Source organism: Phodopus roborovskii, unplaced genomic scaffold, assembly GCF_943737965.1.
Source record: "Phodopus roborovskii unplaced genomic scaffold, PHOROB, whole genome shotgun sequence".
Classification (NCBI taxonomy): domain Eukaryota; kingdom Metazoa; phylum Chordata; class Mammalia; order Rodentia; family Cricetidae; genus Phodopus; species Phodopus roborovskii.
Genome location: NW_026126433.1, coordinates 44,950,422 through 44,964,945, shown reverse-complemented (window position 1 = coordinate 44,964,945; position 14,524 = coordinate 44,950,422). Strand labels below are relative to the sequence as shown.

The window sequence follows — 14,524 nt, the reverse complement described above, 5'->3', positions numbered from 1 at the left end:
GTGACAGAATGTTCTTTAGCCTTAAATTTCAACATGCTTGTTTACAGTCCAGCATCAAGTCCAGTTCTGTATCTTATCCTGTGAGGTCTAGAAATCATTTCAACTGTTGGACCCCAGCTTCCCCAACTCTATATATCACTACCCTGAATCAGATCTTCCCTTATTTGGACATAGCTATTAAATGTCAAAATATGACGGGTATCCTTCCACTTAGATACAGATTTTCTTCTCTTAGTATATTCACTTAAAAACGGAACTCATTGTTTAATTGTAATATAACTGTATAAGGAAGCATTCTCACTCCTTGTTCTCGATCTCATTTTTTTCCTAACACAGGATGGCACATGAGTGATAGAAATGGTCCATTCTGGATGCCAGGCATAGACTTCTTGTTTTCTTGTTTTCCAAAGCCACTCATGTTATTCTTTAATCGCAGAAGTCCACCCTTGCCAACTGGTTCTTTTATTACTGAAAACTGTAGGCAATTTCCACAGGGTCTTGCCTTGTTTTCTGAGACTCTAGTTTTGGAACAAATTACTTTTAACTTTGTTTGTATTAAGAAATATAAAAAATACACTGTATAATCCCCTCATCATGACTGCAAACATTTAAAGAGCTTGATATTGTTATGCTAGAGAGTTGGGCCCTGCGTGGTGTTGTAGCTCTATGTGTACAGTCTCCTTTTCTGCCCATCCCTGGCTGACTTCTGTTTAGGATAGATTCAGAGCACTTTTGGTTGAGACTTGGCTGTTTTGGCTTCTCATCACCATAGGGTAGCTGAGCTGCAGGAAGTCCTCTGAAGTACCTGGAAAGAAATATGGAGTCTTACCATTACAAATACTAGACCAGAAAACTGACCTAAGAACCTAGCATCCACTTACATGTTATACTTATCCTGTTGCTGTGTGGACTGTCATACTAGTCTTTAGACCATTTATCAACATTAACATGCATTGAGTCTCTGTTGTGTGGTTGGTCATGTGCTAGCTACATGCACTTTTTGAAAAGTAACTGGTTAGACTGGGATGTAGCTTTGTAACAGGGCTTTTGTTTGGCATATGTTGGGTTCTAGGTGCCACACTCAGCACCACAAAAAATTGCTTCTTCAAGTATAGACTAGCTCATATATCCTTTCCTTCCCTTGCCATGATGTCATATTCTACCATAAAGAAGCAGGAACAAAACCCCAAGCATCCAGAGAGGTTATCTTATAGAATGTAGTTCTAGCAAGAAAGTTGCAGCTATTTCCATGAAGCCTATCACATCTTTATTAAACATCATCTTGATGAAGCAGAGTGCTTCACACAAATACCCCTCACAGCATGCAGACAGACTAGAAACAGAGAGACAGATGCTTTATGTTTCTTGTCTATGACCTCATGCATTCACTGCAAAGGTTTTGTGCACTTATTTTTTTTTACCCCAGCTAATATTCTATGACTTTTACTGCTCAGGACTGCAGGTATATTAATGTGGGAAACTGTGTTAGAAATCCCTATGACACCTCGTGTGAAAAACACTTATGAACTAGTCATTGGATCTCTCCAGCAAACAGAAAGCAAACCTACTCAAGGATGAACTATTGTCTCCTCTTCCTTTCTTTATGGATCTTAAACCCATCTCTTTCATCATTTTGTTGGGAGATACGGCTATCCATCTTGTTTTAGTGCAACTAGTTGTGGCAATAACTTCCCTAAGGAAACAATTTCAGTTTCCCTGCAGCATGATGTAAATCCATTGGTGAAATGTTTCTGGATCATGTAGCCTAATTTAGTTTGGAAGAGGTAACTTTATTATCCCTTGACAGCATCATTAGTTCAGAAACTGTCACTCAAGGTTGTACAAGCTATAAATTAGGTGCAGTGAAGGTTTGGCTACCAAGTACCCACTGCACTGCCAGGGGCTCCAAGCTAACATAGGTGTCAAGCAATGTCCAAATTGTTCTGCAGGTGCCAGAGGTAGAATTTCTACCAGAATTTTCTAAGTTCTACTGAGAGAGAAGCCCTGTGCTGCTGGTTGGGAGACCTCAGGGAAGACCACCAAAGAGGCTTCTGAGATAAATGCACAGCTCAGTGGTAGCATGCATTTGGCCACCACTGGGTTCTTTTGTCTAACAAATAGTAGTTATCCAGTCCCTACGCTAAGTGGGTCTTTGCTCTCTGATTGAGAATACATAGGTAATAAGACATAGTGCCTGCTCTGAGAAAATTTATAATTTGTGAGAAGGCAGAGGTGACTCAGATTATGATCTTGGTGATTCTAGATATGCTAGCATACATATCTAAATTGATTCTCTCTTCCTATGTAAGATGATTGTCCAATGAACAGAACAAGGCTCCCACCAGCTTCCTTAATGTGAGTCACCATGCATTAGCCAAGAGTCCAGGGAAATCATGGAAAAGGAGGATTGGAACCTGAGAAAGAGCCCTGCAAAATCGAAAGTAAAAAGAGGCTTGAGGACTCAACAAACTCAGTCCAGGACTAGTGTGGAGGCTTCCAGTGGGAACAGCAGAGCACAGAAGAAGGCAATCAAGGAGCCAGACCATGTTCTGTGATCTCTTGGGCTGCAAGTGGTGGCAATGATGAAGCTTGGAGATGCTAGAGAGCAGGGGACCCTTCTCTAGGATCAGTGGCTGCTGTTCTAATGCACATGTTAGGTGATTATGAGTAGAACCTGGCTGTTCAAGTTAGAGAAGGAAAGCAGGAAGAACATTTGGAACACCAGCATGTTTACTGCAACCACGTTTACAGGAAATTCAGATTCAACTTCAAACTCATTTAGGATTCATAATTGAGATAAAGCAGGCAATACTATTTTTCATTGTCACTGTTTTTATTTGAAGATTCCTGAGCTTAAATTATGACTCTGTTATGTCTCAAGTTTTGTATCATTTAGACGCATGCTCTAAATTGTCACTGAATGAGCATAAAGACCCAGGAATGTTTGTGTGTCCATACGTAGTTTACATCACAGCACCACGTGGCAACACACTTTGTAAATAGTGAACTCAGCTTCAGTCTAAATTATCTCATTAAGCAAAGTGACATGCAACAGGATTAAATAAAGAAAATCTCATCAGTGTCCTCAGGACAATGGGTGTGCATATTATCTTCTACATGTGTTGCATGTAGCTGGAAAAAGTGTGAATAGAACCTAAGTAGATAAAGATAAGGCTCCTTGTGACATCAAGTTTAATTGTCACTAACAGTAGAGTCGGCTTTCAATTATGTCTTCCTAGGTGACTATTTTCCTGAACAGTTCTCTTTCAACCAAGTCACCTATTTCTCATTTTCTTTCATCTATTCTAAAACCACACATGGGGTCATATATGTTCCTTGACACTCCCTGTGAAACATTTTTTCAGAAAAAAAAAAAAGAAAGGCACTTTGATGCTGATAGAGGTAATTTTTAACTTTTCCATCATTTGTGCTCATTCTTGGAAACCATTTACCATAGCGAGATGGGAGACTTTTTTTTTACAACTCGCTAGCCTTCATGTGCTTGGAAGTATTATGAGTGCATCCATAGCCATCCTGCTGAGGTTTCCATACGCCCTGACAGACCACACAAGCATCCTAGATTGGGCAAGATCAGCTGGGGGCATACAGCCTCATTTTCACTGCCACCTTACTTTTGTTTGCCAGTGGTCGGGGCCTAAGTGACATGAACAATATTAGACAATCTTTCATTTGCTCATTATTCCTGTGACTTCAACTAGTGAAAAGCCAATAATTAAACAGGCTGTGGCAATTACTGTGCCTTTAAAGTACAATCCATCAACTGTTATATTGTTTCTTGGAGAAGAAAAAAAAATGTTCAGCTGTCATTTGTTTTGTTTCTCCAAGCCATGCAGATGACTTTGGCATTAAAGTTCTTAATTTGTTTTTATCTTGTTCATGAGCAACACACACACAAATGCACAATAGACATTGCTCAGCTACTACAAAAGGGAACAATAACTACCCATGAACTACAGTATTCACTTAAAATACACATATTAATGTCTAATGAGAGCATTATTACTAATACCAGAAATAAAACAAAAGTCATTGGGAAATCTTTCTCTTTTCTAGTTTTAAATTATAAGTCTCCGAGTTGTTTTGTGAAAATGCTGAAAAAGATGGCAGTGTGCTCTTCTCAGAATGGCAAAGGAATTTAGCAGAACCTGTTCATCCAGGCCAGTCTCTAGGGTCTTCTTCTATTGTCACTGGGTTTGCTGGCCCCTGATTTCCAGAAACATGGTACATTTAGGTTGGCAGAAGCATCAAATCCATCTTTAAATGATGCCCTGCCCAGTTTCCAGGAGCATCTACTCATCTGTGCTGTCCAAGTATCACCTCTACTTCTGCTTCCTGTAACAGGGCAGAGCAAGGCGAACCCCTTATCTATGTGTCCACAGGGTTATCACATGATGCCATGCTATATGTCAACTGTTCCCAAGTATTCTTGCTGTTTCCCTTGGTTAAATGTTCTAGTTTGCTACCTTTTCAAGTGGGATCCCACCTTTCCACATCCTCAAATTGCTAGTAGCCTCGGAAATGCAGATTCTATGAGTTTGTCCCCCAAACACTGAATTAGAGTCATTCTCTATGTGTCTCTATCTCTGTCACTCTCCTGCAGGGTTACAAGCATCTCGGGACAGTAAGGATTGTCACCTCAGCAGTATTCACACTCTAACTCTTCTTACCAAATAGCAGTAATTCTCACTTTAGTTGCATCAGAACCCTTGCAAGGATTCCTGTAACACGGCTTGATGGAAACCCCCCTACCTCCATCCAAACCTCTTTAATTGATACTTGTGGTGATCATGTTGCAGGTGTACAAAGCATGCCTTATGAGCCTCTGCCTTGCACAAGACAATACCCCTCACCCTCTCCATGGATCACTGCTAAGCACAAAGCCAACAACACCGCCAATAGGCTACTCTCCAGTTATGTGAGCTCAACTCCATAACCTCCATTAGAATCATAAAGTATCAAGTCAGTTATGTTTCTTTTTATGACTGTTATGGAATCCTTGGATTTATATATAATTTATATAATACATCAATAAAGTATAAAATGTAATTATAAAAATTACTTATCTGTGAAAACTGAACGAAACACTTTAGAAGATTCGATAAGGTAAAGATACCTTAAAAGTTGACATCAAATTAAATCTGAGTAGATCTTGCATCAAGAGGGAGGGACTCTCCTGCTTTTTTTTTTTTTTTTTTTTTCTCAATTTTTTTTTATTATCTCACTATCTTAACTGCTCACCGATGTTTGTTTCAGTCCATCAAAACCCTCCTAGATCATAACCAAGCACAACACTCAATATGTGACCCAATGAAAGATGCCACCTCCCTAGATTTGTCTCCTGAATACGTTTGACAATCTAACTGGAAAACTGCATTAGCCTTTGGCTCCAACCTCCAACCATAACCAAGTAGTCATTCAGAGCTTTAACTAAAATGTTTTTGAAACATTGTTTTTCCTTATGAGCTATAGTTAGCTATGTTCTCTACCCTTGTCTTTTGTTTGTAGACTTTTTGTTTGCTGCTTATTCGTTTTAATGTAAATTTGAATTTCTACTTTCTTCCTGTCTTGCCCTGTTATTACATTTCATGGTTCATCTCCGTACTTGCTGTCTCTGTACTTGTTTGGAGTATCTCTTGGTTAGTCTTTTGAAGATGTTTGCATCATGCATGCATTCTCTCTGCATTCTATTAACGTTTCATTCAGACTAACAATGGAAATGCCCTAAGGTACCGGGAAGACAGCAGAAGCTGCCACTCTAGTGAACAGCACACCTTGGAGGTGGTTGTTTGCCTAGTTATGAACTGCATCTTTCTCTGTCTCATCCACAGAGATGCCATGAAAGGCTGCTCCACGCCGTACTTAGCCCAAGAGCCTTTGTTTAAAGCAAGCTCCTGTCCTCAAATCTGGTAAACCCTTTCTAACAACTGTCAATACGCATGTCCAGACAGATACACAGCTAATGTAGATGATATACAGGAAGTTCTTGGTAAAACATAACCAGAAGATCAATCTTCCATTAGGAAAATTAGCACAGGACTTGTGCAGTTTTAATGATAAATGCAAATACTCAATACATATATAAGAAATGAGAACACCAAGAGCCCAGTGTTATTATAAGCAAGTAAAAACCAGAAAATAAAATAGCCTATTGTTTCAAAAGGGCCATGTTTCATTCTAAATAATATGTAGTGCTAGACAAGGGCTGTGAAAACAGATGCTGGATATGTTGATACACACATTGGTAACCCCAGCTATGTAGGTGGTTAAGGCAGGAGGATTATAAGTTCAAAACCAGTCTGGACCACTTACTGAAATCTTGTCTCCAAATAAAATCAATGAAGATTGTGTGTATAGAATGCTTGTACAGGTCAGAGAAAGGGAGGGACAAAGGGAGGTAAAAGAGAAAAGAAGGAAGGAAGGAAGAAGGAAGGAAGAAAGAAAAGATGGAAGGAAAGAAAAAAGATGAAAACTAGACAAACTCATACACTGTACCTATAAGTATAAACTGTTACCTTTTTCTGGAATATAGCGTGATAAAATATTCTAAAATCTTCCAAATTCTAACTTAATCCTAATGTTCCATATGTTCCAACATATACAAAAACCTTCATTTCATCATATAATTGCTAAATATAGAAACTCTGAATGTCCAGAAATTGAAACTGTCTTAATTCATCACAGCCTGATGTAAACATATTAAAAACTGATTTAGATCACTGGCTTTTGTGGTTTTTAAATACCACTCACGTTGGACACATTTGATTGATACATTTTACATATGTGTGTACTATATATAAACACACATACAAGTATCCTATACTTGTATATGTTTACGTTTTATGGTTTAAAACATTTTACCAGCAGTACATTCCTCTATTGGATGTAATTCCTTGTGACATTTCCAACCTACTTTATGATATTTAAGTTTTTCCTAAATATGACTGCACCTACCTAAATCAATTTTGTCACATATCAGTTAGAAAAGTTATTTTACAGGAAAAGTATAACAGGGCGATTGACTGCCATGATTCATTTAAATGTACCTGCTACAACAAGTCAGCATCTATATTATAATTCATTTTGTTTTGCAAAAGCTCTAAAAACATTTTTAACTAAAAAGTTGAAGGGTATATAAGTTTGTAAATAATTATGCTTTAAGTTATATTGTTTCTTCCTTCCAGTTATCTGTATTTTTATCTACTGGTTGTCTATTTTATAATTTTAAGTATGTAAATAGGATTATTTGGCTTATGATCTTTCTTAACCCACATAGAAATCTAGTTGTAAGTTCTTAAATGTGTAATTGTTCATAGCTATATAAAGTCAATATTCAAAAGATAGAATCCTCTTCCTTCTTTTCTTCAATCTCAGAATTGCTATATATCTAACATTATGAGAAGTTGTACCTATTCACAATTTTATTAGATTACCTGACATGCTCTAATAAATTCATTTGCAACTCTACTTAGAAGAATCAGATTTTGTTGAATCAGGAAAGAACTTTTAGGACAGGCAGTCTAGATTCAAGTTCTTCTTAACCATCTTCCAAGTCAAAAAGGCCAAATTATGTTAGTGAATCAGTTAATAAGATCAGTGTCCCTCTGTCACTCAATCTCTGCTTCCTCACCATAACCCTATCAAGCCTCTCTTACCTTGAATTAAGTGACTTAATCCCAAGACACTGCAGTCTTTCTTACCTACATCTATAAAAAGTTATTCTTGAAATGATATTTCCAGTGAGGGAGTTTAGCTCATGGAAGGAACTGTGAATTTATTTGAAGACTTCTATAAGCCTGATGCTGTTTAACAGCTGTCAGTAACTTCACCAGGGTGAGTGGCATACAATATAATACCCAGATGCATATAAGTACATGAATGAAGAACTGAGAGAGGGAAATGGAAAAATCCAGGGAACCAGAGATATGGAAGGAACACTTATCATTGAGGGTTGAATAAAGGACACAGCTGTGTGCAGAGAGGGAGGGCCCTGACTGACAGAGGAGTAGATGCCAAGCCAGCTGAAGGACCATGTGTAGAGTGATAGTAGGCAGACTATAATGACAGGAAAGCCAGATAATGAATGATTATTGAAATCTAGGCAAAGAATGAGACAATAGGATTTTCAACATGAGTGTTAAAAACATTGTGTCTTTAGTTTATCTTCTTCTATGAGTATGTTCACATGGTCAGCTGTGTGGAGTTCATGTCTAGAAATTAGGCATTTGTCAGACCACAGTGGGCAGGTAATCACTGGGCCATTATTCTAGAATGTGCTTATAAGTCTACAGGAATTTGTAGCAGCAGGACTCCAGCAAATAGGAACTTTAATGGAATAGCATGAGTTATGAGGCTGGATCAAACAGAAAGGCACAAGTAGAAATAATCTTGTGTTCATACTAAGGTCAGTGAATTTTAGTGACTAAGGTCAGTGGCCATCCCCTGTAACTCTGTTCATTGCTTTTTGGTCTACTTGCTTGACTATGTACTTTTGTGATGATCATAAAACTTAAGGAGTTTACTGCTCAGGAAAATATAGCTTCTTGTGCAGTCTTATGGGTCAAACTATGCAGAAAAAGAAAGTGGAAAACTGTTTCTATGGTCCCATTGTCTCAAGTTCCATTCTGTGGCTAAGAGCTTGTGTTATGAGCAGTTTTCCCACCAGCCTGGTCCCAAATAACACACAGAAACACTGTATTAGATATAAAGCTGTTGGCTTGTTACTAGTGATTTTTATTGAATAGCTCTGTCTTAAATATTAACCCACTTTTATTGATCTAAATGTTTCCATGTGGTTTTATCTTACCAGAGAGAGGGTCTGGACCTCTTCTTTCAGGTCCCTATATCTTGACTCTCATCTCCTACATCTCCCAGAATCTTCCTTGTCTCCTAGTCCTGCCTATCTTGCTTTCCTATTGGCCAACAGGGCTTTATTCATTAACTAATTACAGAATGACATTCTCACAGACTCTACACTCCTTGTCTTATCTCTCTGCTTTAAGACCAAGAATGAGGTTTTTAAATCAGTTAAAATTCATAACTGTGAGTAAATAGGTCTACAATCTCAATGACTTAGAAGTTGAGGCAGGAAGATCATAAATTCAAGACCTTCCAAGGCTATAAAATGAGGTGAAGCTATCATGGGCAACTTGGTGAGACTGTATCTAAAAATACAAAAGTAAGTAAGAGGGATACATCTCTGTGGTAGATTGCTAAGGCATGTGTGTGGCCCAGGGTTCAGTACCTGATCCATAAAATAAATACCTTTTAAATTGCTGTTTGGGAGCTTGTTGGTTCTTTTCCTCCTAATTACAACAGAAGTTCTTGGAATGATGTAGGAAGAGAAAGGCATGGTCTGATGAGGGTGAATTTGTATAATAAGACACAAGGAACTCTGTTTAGATGACTCTTGTATGCAGGCTTAAGTAATACTTTATCTTCATCTCTGTGCCAGGCTTGATTTGTTCAGAAACTGATCACACACTTGTTTTTCTAGCATATTGTCTATCAGCCACATATTACAAAGGCTTACAGTACTTGAGTTCATGTTTATCTTTCCTGTAGATTTATTTCTACTGTAATCTCCCTGAGATTGAAAGGAAGGGTTGACATCACTTGATGCTATTGTAGTTACAACATTAAGATAGTTTCTTTTCATATGGAGTTATTAAATTATTGTAAGCAACCCATATTGTAGATGAATTCTGTTGGTGAGTTTTTCTTTAACTATTTTAATTGCTAAAGAGTTTAGAATTTAGCTATGAAAATCTCTCTAGTTCATCATTGTAGTCACCCAAAGACAACGGCTGGGACTGATTCTACATGGCTTCTAGGACACTCACTGGAAATGGCTGTTGCAAATGGCTCACATGCAATTTAAAAGATGAATATGTATATCCCTAGAAGAGAGTAATGTTCTTAGCCCTCTAATATTTTCTAATAAGGTGAGCAGTAGAAAATGTATTTTCACTCTCTGTGGGCATCAAAGTTGAGACTGTGTGTTTTCCACAAGGAAGAAAGGAAGGCAGTGCATAGGGTTTAGATCTTTAAATCTAGGTGAGCCACCAAACACACATGTTGCTTGCTGTTGCCTCAGGCACTCAAGATCTTTTCACTATAGTTGCACCCAGTCTTCCTTTTTAATCATCATGATATACAAAACCAACACTCTGATAAATCAGTACTTTACATGGGCATAGGCACATCCCTTTCATTTCTGACTACTGTTTCTTTGTTATCTCAAACCCCCAGGTTGACTGTGACACTGTTTCACTGTGGACTTTTTAAGTTATTTCCTAGGACAGAGCTAATCAGGTAGAACTTTGAACAGATCTTACTTTTAGTGACTTCTATAAAACACCAGATGTTAATACACTTCATGATTTACAGGAACTTAAAAATAAAAAATCAGAAAAAGAATCATGTTCTTTTTTAAATTAAATTTATAAATAAAAAGTAACAAGGGTTTCTATCTAAATAAAATGTAACCATGGTTGAGTTTCAAATGACCTTTTATCCCAATACAGCTATTTTATTCTTTTTTTACAGAAATTTGACCCATATATCATGTTTTAAGAGAAATAGTTCTATGTTAGCCTAGCCTCCTTCTGCCCCACAAATAACATTAGAAAGAGTAAGTCCCCTTTCAAGATAAACTGTTTCATATCAGAATAAATAAGTATTCAATATCAGAATAAATAAGTATTCATACATGTATGTGTTTATGTTAATAACACACTACTGTAGTAAATACAGCAAAGGATATCATCTTTAAGCATAGAAAAGTGCTTTTTAATTCTCACAGTTAAACACCTTATTAACTATGTTTTAGATGGAGGGATATAATCTTAGTTTTTTAGTTCCTTAGTGATTTTTCTGATGTTTACAACATCAAAATAGTAACTTTGGAGCTGGGCTTCATAAGAGATCAGATTTCCTTACTTAAAGCATTATCAGCATTTACAATAAAGTCACAGTCAAAATAAAGTGACTTGGAGGATGTCCCAAGAACAATTGTAAAACATAAGCCTGTATCATTGGTCCAAGCAAGATTTTAAAATAGATGCCATTATTGTCTCCATTTGTGGATGAGAAAACAGGTATGGGATTAGAAGTGGAAGTCTTTGTCCATTCAGGCTGTTACAACAAAATACTCTAAAGCAACACAGACATTGCTCACAGTACCAGAAGCTGAAGATTCAGGACTGAGATGTCAGTGAAATTCCATGGCTTGTGGGGATCCATTTCCTGGCTCTTCTCATGCTCTCACATGGAGGCCCAGAATTTCACTTGTATTTGTTCTGTAAAACTATCATGGGCAAAAAGTGTGTGCCTGTTACAAACTGCCTTTTGCTTTTTTCTTTGTGGGGAAGGAGCTAAGTATAGCCTGGTAGGAGTTAACTTTCCTTAAATGTGGGAAGTTTTTACTGCCAGCTGCTAAAAGCTAAGCTGGGAGTCCTTTTCCAACCAAGAGAAAATATCTTGCTTCTCATGTCTGCCATGTTGTCAACCAAAGACCATACAAGGTATAAAAAAAGCTTATTGATGATGAACTATTGGGCTACTAATCTTTACTACTGATTATAGAATTATTAATCATTTCTTAAACATATCACTTTTTGCCTAAAATGTGGCAGCTTTGGGCTCAATTTTTGTGTTCCCCAGCCATGAAAAGTACCGCACATTAAATTCTATAATTGCAAGGATATAGACTTGGAGGATGATTAGATTTTAAGGGAGGAGGTTTGACAAATGGGTTTAAGGACTTTATGAAAGAGGCCCCCAGGAACATCTTCACCTCTTCTCCCATGCCAGGACAAGAGAACGTACCATTTGTGGACTAGAAGAAAGCCCTTTCAAAACAAGAAAAAAAAATACAAAAAAACAAAAACCTACAGTCAGGCTTTCAACCACATGGGAAACACATTTCTCCTGTTAATAAGCACTCAGTCTGTGTGTTCTCACTTGAGCAACAGTTTGAGACAACAGTTGTGAGTGATGATTTCTCATACAGCCCTTAATAAAACTCAGCTACATCAGGCAGCAAGTCAAGGATACAGCTGTGACACATTATTTCCCAAATACTATAATTTCTCAAAAAATAAACAAAAAACTCCACCTCATCCCTTCCAGAGTAAAAAATATAATGAAATAAGCAGGCCAATCACTTTTATATTAGAACATAGAAAATGAGTGATGTAACAACTCACCAGTCAATAACCTATATTCTCATTTAAAAATGTCAACTCTCTTATAGCTATAGAAGTCTCACAATTATTAGAAACACTTGACGTTAGGTCAAGATTTAAAAAAAAAAAAAACTAAAGGAACAAAGAAAAATTACATGTACTCTCTGTAATAGTAGTATATTAGTAAAATGTGTGGAATCAAGATACATGGAATATATATAATATATATACATATATATGTATGTGTATGTATATACATACATACATACATACATACATACATACATACATACATACATATTCCTGTTTGGGAAAACCCAAATGGGGGATAGCAAAAAGATGTTGACATTTTGAAAGAGGAGTAAGTAGACTTTATCTCAAGACACACGATGGCTTCTTTTTCTCCATTAACTATACATGGGAAGGACTAGACTAAAGTTTGAGTTTCTGCCAATCACATCCTCTGAAGTGCATGCTATGTAGTTCAATCCACCTGAACACGTCTTGATATTTGTAAATGTAGCATCTACTTGACAGAATGCATTCACATTGTTGTCCTGCAGAATATCTGACTCAGATTCTTGTCAGGAGGTATATTCTGGGGTGGGAACCTAGGTGTTGCCTCATAGCTCAGCCTTCGTGGAACGTTTATGGACATGTTTATGATTTGCTAATGTGTGCTGTGACCCCATCAGTCTGTTTGCAGTGGGGGAGGACTCTGGGAGGAGAGGGAATGTTTGGGGAGGGCAAGGCATTTGTTTGATGTGTTCATGGTGGGAGGATGAGGGAGGGAAAAGGGTTCATCACGATTTTTGAATTCAGGTTAACTTAAGGGGTTCAGTTTGGGGGCCTAGGAGGGCATAGTTCAGTGCTAGAGCACATGCCTATTAGAATATGTGAGGTCTAGGGTTTGATTCCCAGGACCACACACAAGAAATAAGGGTCCAATTTTGACCCTCACACACAAAATTCTACTATAGTAACTCGATTCTACTATGGTGCAGCTTTTCACTGGTCATGAGTTATTTTCTTTCTTCATTTGATGTTTTTTTCCTCAGGGGAAATCTCTCACATCCAAGAGGTTAACAAGCCTTGTTCAGTCTTACTAAAAGGATCACCTTTGTGACATGGACGCTGAATGCAGCCATCACCCATACCTTGTAGCCCATTGCTGTTACCTGGAGCTGAGGACGTTAGACCAAGATGTTGCATGAAGGACCTGAATTGTTCTTTTCTGTGTGCACATTAAGGCATCGCCATCACCATCGCCAAGGGACTCTTTGCCATCACATTGCCTCCATCTCCACCTGTCGTCTGCTTCCCTTCCTCCTCTTACTAAGCTGGGTTTGTGTCTTTTCCTTTTTAACCAGTTCAAGTGAAGTAAAACTTTATTTTTCCCCCTTCCTCTTTTTCTTAAAGCTTCTGCTAGATACACAGTTCACAAAAACTTCAGTCAGTCACAAACTGGAAGAATTGTAAAAGAAAAAAAGTATATTATCAATAAGTATACACATGGCTTCACATTTATTAAATAACAAATTAGCACAGGAGTTGTCATTTCACCCTTGTATCCACAGTCTGAAACAAATGCCCATCTTCGTCTGTTCTCTGGACATTGTTCATGTTTCCTGCATTTATTTTTATACCATATTTAAATGAGAAAACACCTTTTACTCCAAATGTATCAAAGTTGACCTCTTCTCTGTAAATTTGTGTATGTTTATATTGTTGTTTTATCTTTCATTAAAAGATTCAGAATCTCATTGCTTTGGGAACTTTTGTTGTTAGTGCGACCTGTAAATGAGAGCGAAGAGAAAGCAGTCAAAGCCTGGGAGCTGAGACTTAAGCTGCCCTCCTCCAGTTTATCTCAGTTTTGGATGGGATGGAGCCCCGACCATCACACTGCAAGCATCTCCCTGGTGGGCTGATCTGGGACCAGGGTGATGGTTTATCTTCTATGGAAAAACATCACATTTCTGGCATGTGATGAAATCTATGCTTGGTTAAATGTCAATGAGTATTTTAGTTAGAATGAGGCTTGGGAAATGATCTTTTTTTTTTTTTTCTTTAAATTATACTTCTGAGTTTACCCAAGGTCAATATTTCTCATCTTTGCAGTAGCTACAAATTCCTTTTAAGTATCAGGTGGCATTATTAGCATCCAGTGAAAGCTGACTGTTTGTCACTGTCTTATGGGCTCTATTATTCTCATTGCTGTGATAAAATTCCTAACAAAAGCACCCTTGAGAGGAGAGCTTACAGTTTATCCTGTCAGGGAAGTCATAGCAGAAGGAGCAGGAGATGGATGGGACTGGTCA

At 37.7% G+C, this 14,524-nt stretch overlaps 1 protein-coding gene across 4 annotated transcripts in view; it reads left to right on the top strand.

The window, feature by feature from the left end:
- Rgs7 (regulator of G protein signaling 7) overlaps window positions 1-13,969 on the top strand; it is a 369,936-nt gene extending 355,967 nt beyond the window's left edge. For 2 of the 4 annotated variants that reach the window (XM_051186347.1, XM_051186344.1), the window contains one exon: window positions 13,265-13,411. Coding sequence is in view for 2 of the 4 variants with exons in the window: in XM_051186345.1 (XP_051042302.1) it covers window positions 5,850-5,903 (54 nt within the window). In the remaining 2 variants the exon portion in view is untranslated. Of the gene's footprint in view, window positions 1-5,849; window positions 5,928-13,264 lie in introns of all 4 variants that reach the window. The other 2 variants (XM_051186345.1, XM_051186346.1) reach the window with 2 other exon arrangements.
- The last annotated feature ends 555 nt before the right edge of the window (window positions 13,970-14,524 follow it).